The 4,511-nt window shown below is 44.1% G+C and overlaps 2 protein-coding genes across 2 annotated transcripts; both read left to right on the top strand.

Annotated features, from left to right (window-relative positions):
* Positions 1–371: 371 nt before the first annotated feature.
* Positions 372–1,967, top strand: LOC108114394 (cyclin-dependent kinase 8). The gene is made up of 2 exons (XM_017225365.1): positions 372–588; positions 652–1,967. The coding sequence occupies exons 1-2, from the start codon at positions 458–460 to the stop codon at positions 1,856–1,858; spliced, it is 1,338 nt and encodes a 445-aa protein (XP_017080854.1). The 5' UTR covers positions 372–457; the 3' UTR covers positions 1,859–1,967.
* A 201-nt stretch (positions 1,968–2,168) lies between these two features.
* Positions 2,169–4,493, top strand: LOC108114226 (protein phosphatase inhibitor 2). The gene is made up of 5 exons (XM_017225093.1): positions 2,169–2,445; positions 2,789–2,886; positions 2,956–3,123; positions 3,438–3,532; positions 3,588–4,493. Exons 2-5 carry the CDS (start codon positions 2,807–2,809, stop codon positions 3,848–3,850), a joined length of 606 nt encoding a protein of 201 aa, XP_017080582.1. The 5' UTR covers positions 2,169–2,445; positions 2,789–2,806; the 3' UTR covers positions 3,851–4,493.
* The last annotated feature ends 18 nt before the right edge of the window (positions 4,494–4,511 follow it).

The raw sequence follows: 4,511 nt of genomic DNA, 5'->3' as shown, positions 1-4,511 counted from the left end.
TCCTAAGGATGAAAAAAGTCAGACCCGTGTTGGTTTCAAATGTAACAGATTGATGAAAAGGATTCCCTATTTTTTTTAAAACGAAAACCTTTTGAAGTCGACTTTTATGTATAAATAAATATATAGTTGAATATTTTGGAATGTATTTTCTATGGGCCTGTCAAAGGAAACGTTTTTTAAATCAAACTAATATGATGGGAACCACATCATGCTAAATTAATTGCATTTATTTTTTAAGTGCTACTACTTAGACCCCACGGTATTTTCGTCTTAAGGCTTTTATTCAAATTTTAAAATTTCTACCTTAATTACAGAAGCGAGGTAGATGTTATCGTGAAAATGTTTAAGTCTTCAGCCCTGGACAACGATTGGTTGTCTGTTATCGGCAGTCGAACAGCTGACTGGCGGCATCTGAATTTATAAACAATTTGTGAGTTTTGCAAAATTTTCAGGAAAAATGGATTACGATTTCAAAATGAAAACGCAAATTGAGCGTACAAAAGTGGAAGACCTCTTTAACTACGAGGGCTGTAAGGTGGGGCGTGGAACCTATGGACACGTATACAAGGCCAAGTGGAAGGAGACAAGGTAAGCTTGTCGTATGATGCTGAAAATACATTTTAATATGACCCCTTATATTTAATTTTGCAGCGATGGTAAGGAGTATGCCTTGAAGCAGATCGACGGCACTGGTTTGTCCATGTCCGCTTGTCGCGAAATAGCATTGCTGCGGGAACTGAAGCATCAGAATGTAATAACGCTCATCCGGGTGTTCCTGTCTCACAACGATCGTAAGGTGTTTCTGTTGATCGACTACGCGGAGCATGATCTTTGGCACATTATCAAGTTTCATCGAGCCGCCAAGGCCACCAAAAAGCAGGTCGTTGTTCCACGGGGCATGGTGAAAAGTCTGCTGTACCAGATCCTGGATGGTATTCATTATCTGCACAGTAATTGGGTGTTGCATCGTGATCTGAAACCTGCCAATATCCTGGTGATGGGCGATGGCAACGAGAGGGGTCGTGTTAAGATCGCCGACATGGGTTTCGCTCGTCTCTTTAATGCCCCTCTGAAACCTCTAGCAGATCTGGATCCCGTGGTGGTCACATTCTGGTATCGCGCACCAGAACTGCTACTTGGAGCTCGACATTACACCAAGGCAATCGACATCTGGGCTATTGGCTGTATTTTCGCCGAGCTACTCACTTCGGAACCTATATTTCACTGCCGCCAAGAGGATATTAAGACCAGCAACCCGTATCATCATGATCAACTAGACCGCATTTTCAATGTGATGGGTTTCCCACAGGACAAGGACTGGGAGGATATCAAAAAGATGCCGGAACACCATACGCTGACCAAGGACTTTAAGCGCTCCACCTACTCCACCTGCTCGCTGGCGAAATACATGGAAAGGCACAAAATCAAACCAGACAGCAAGGCCTTCCATCTTCTGCAGAAACTGTTGCTGATGGATCCCAACAAACGCATCACGTCCGAACAAGCCATGCAGGATCAGTACTTCCAAGAGGAGCCACTGCCCACGCAGGACGTATTTGCCGGATGTCCAATACCGTATCCCAAGCGCGAGTTCCTTACCGACGATGACCAGGAGGATAAGTCGGACAATAAGCGGCAGCAGCAACAACAACAGCAGCAGCAACAACAACAACAACAGCAGCAACAGCAACAGCAAATGAATGCCGAGCCGAATGCCAAGAGAGTAAGATTGTCTGGAGCTGGTAACCAGCAAGACTTCCACCACCAACAGCAGCAGGCCCAGCAGCAGCAACAACAGCAGCAGCAGCAACAGATGATGTTCAATCAGCAGCAGAACTTCCAGCAGCGCTTCAACTGAGAGACTGATAAATGCAGCATTTTTTCTTCTACTACTTCTCCCTAGCTTTCTAAGTATTTAGGACTTTAGCACATAAGAAATACAACCAAGTAAAGTGTATCATACAGAACATAGTTTGTTTGCTATCAAAAATCCAAATCGCTTTCATTAAGGATTTTTTTTTGGCTGTTTGAATCTCGCTCTCTTATGACTAATAAACTATTTCCAAAACTACTGTTTAACTGGTTCGAGTCTGTGCTAATAAAGAAAAGGTTCCTTTCCATCTGAAATTGGTTCCAATAAATAATCGATACTTAATCGATAGAGCCATTGCTGTTTTGCCAGCTCTAGTTCTATTAGAACATTTTATTTTTACCGGATGCCATTTGTTTGCAATAGAAAATATAAGTTAGAACAGCGGATAGTAATTCAGCAAGAGCCAAATTCAACGTTACCAAAATTGTGAGGAACGCCGCCTGATCTTCGACTTGTCGTTGTGATAGTAGCTCTCGCCCAAAAACCAGCTGGCTGCCAAATTAAAGATTGTGGCGTAAATTGCACTCCACGAAATTGCAGTTGCAATTTTAGTTAACAGGCGAAATACACAAGTAAGTGGGATTTTAATGAAGTTGGAAGTGAAGACGCAGGCGGAGGAGGTTGCCGTGGGATCGTCAGATGGCCAACTGGGCGTTGCTGGGGGATTGGCGGCCATGCTGGCCACCCACTGGGTGGCACTGGCGACCACACCAAGGGCACGAGGTCTTGCCGCGACCTGTGCCATTACAATTTGGCGAACGTCGCGATTTCAATGTCTGTTCGGCTACTGCCGCCGTGATTCACGATTGTCCAGCAACAGCAACAATATCAACAGTGACTCCCAACCGCCTGACGTAATTATGCGCGTGCACTGACCGCAACTAAATCAAATTCTGGTCTTTGCTGGTCTTACAGGTAAAACAGAACCCTAGAATGCAGAACAATCCCAGCCCACAGCTACCCTGTAAGGGTATCCTCAAGACTTCACGCAGCTTTGACAAGTCGGGAGCCAGGTGAGGTCATCTTATAACACCAATTAAAAAACCCCTCTTAACAGCCTCCTTTCCTCCCACCACTTCAAGTTTTCGCAAAAGTGCCAAGTTCGATGAGCTGAATGTGATGCAGACCTTCCATCCGGCCGACAAGGACTACGGACATATGAAAATCGATGAGCCCAAAACGCCATACAACTATACGGAGGCCTACGAAGATAACAGGGACGAACTGGACACGGAGCTGCTTGTGGAGAAGTATGAGAAGCAAATTGTTTACTTACTAAAATACTGTCGGCAGGTTCGACAAGTGACGACATAACGCAAACAAAGTGATTAGGTCCCAAACACAATTTCAACGAAATGCGTCTTTAGTTCTGAGTTGTCATATTTTGTTTTTTGAGAACGTAATTGTTTAATGTCCTATCATTCAAAGATTAATCAATCGTTGATAGTGACATCTGTACTGAACGTATACCGACCAATATTAAAGAAATTCAAAATATACCTTCCGTATATTTGTAAGAAACTAAAAAATATAAAATTACATTATACATATTAATCTTTTGCAGACTCCGCATTGCGGCTAACACACAACCGTCGACAGAAAGCATCGAGGATGATGGTTCCTCCGGCGACGACCAACCCCTCAGCGAGGAGGAGCGACGTAAGTGCCATGAACCACTCAGATTCCAAACATTTCTCATGTTATTGGTTTGCAGAACGACGGCGCGAATTTGAGCGACGTCGCAAAGCCCACTATCGTGAGTTCGAGGCCGTCAAGCTGGCACGGAAGCTGATCCAAGAGGAGGACGATGACGACGATGACGAGGACAAGGGCTCGGATAGCCGGCCCTCGGGCTCGGCACAAGGCGCTTCCACCTCCGGCCGCTTTGCGAAAAAGTCGAGCGGCAAAGTCGACTCAGCAACATCCTCGTCTACCAGCGCCAGCCATAATATGGACCTGGAGCCATCGAACAACTAGAAGCAATATCAACCCATCAATCAATCACTAATGTTTACCTAGCCGACGACAATGGACGATTCTGAGGGCAGCTCATCCAAACAATGAACTAACGAAATTATATATTATATCAAGTGCTGTGGGAGCGCGGAGTGAGAAGTGGATGCTGATTAGCAGAGTGGCGAGGAGCACTTGTGATTAATTGAAATTACCCAACTAAACACGAAAAACAAATTGTCGCCGAGGAGGTTTTGTCATCGATTAGTGAGCAGTACCCGATAAGCGAAGGTGTTACTTGTTGCAAATTGATTTTACAACACAAACTGTGCATCTGGGCAGAGAACATGATTGTACGACAGGAAATATAAATATCGTATGCGTCTCGCCTTAGTGTACTGTGGCAAATGTAGTTAATACAAATGTCTTTTAAATTGATACCGATATGGAAACCCATTGTATTTTAGTCCAAGTCTCCCGTTCGCAGCTCCGTTTGCATTTAATTTGATTGGATGCCCAGTGCCACAGATGGGATTACTTGTTGTAACTAGCGTTGAAGTTGATTTGGCCTTACTTTTAGTTATTTATTAATACGATACTATTATGATTACTATTAAGTTTTAGCCATCGAAAGCGAACGTTTCAATAAAGAGAGCCCAAAACCCAATTGAAAAGTCTCTGGAAA

Source organism: Drosophila eugracilis, unplaced genomic scaffold, assembly GCF_018153835.1.
Source record: "Drosophila eugracilis isolate 14026-0451.02 unplaced genomic scaffold, ASM1815383v1 contig_2154, whole genome shotgun sequence".
Classification (NCBI taxonomy): Eukaryota; Metazoa; Arthropoda; class Insecta; order Diptera; family Drosophilidae; genus Drosophila; species Drosophila eugracilis.
This window is presented reverse-complemented; position numbering and strand designations above follow the sequence as displayed.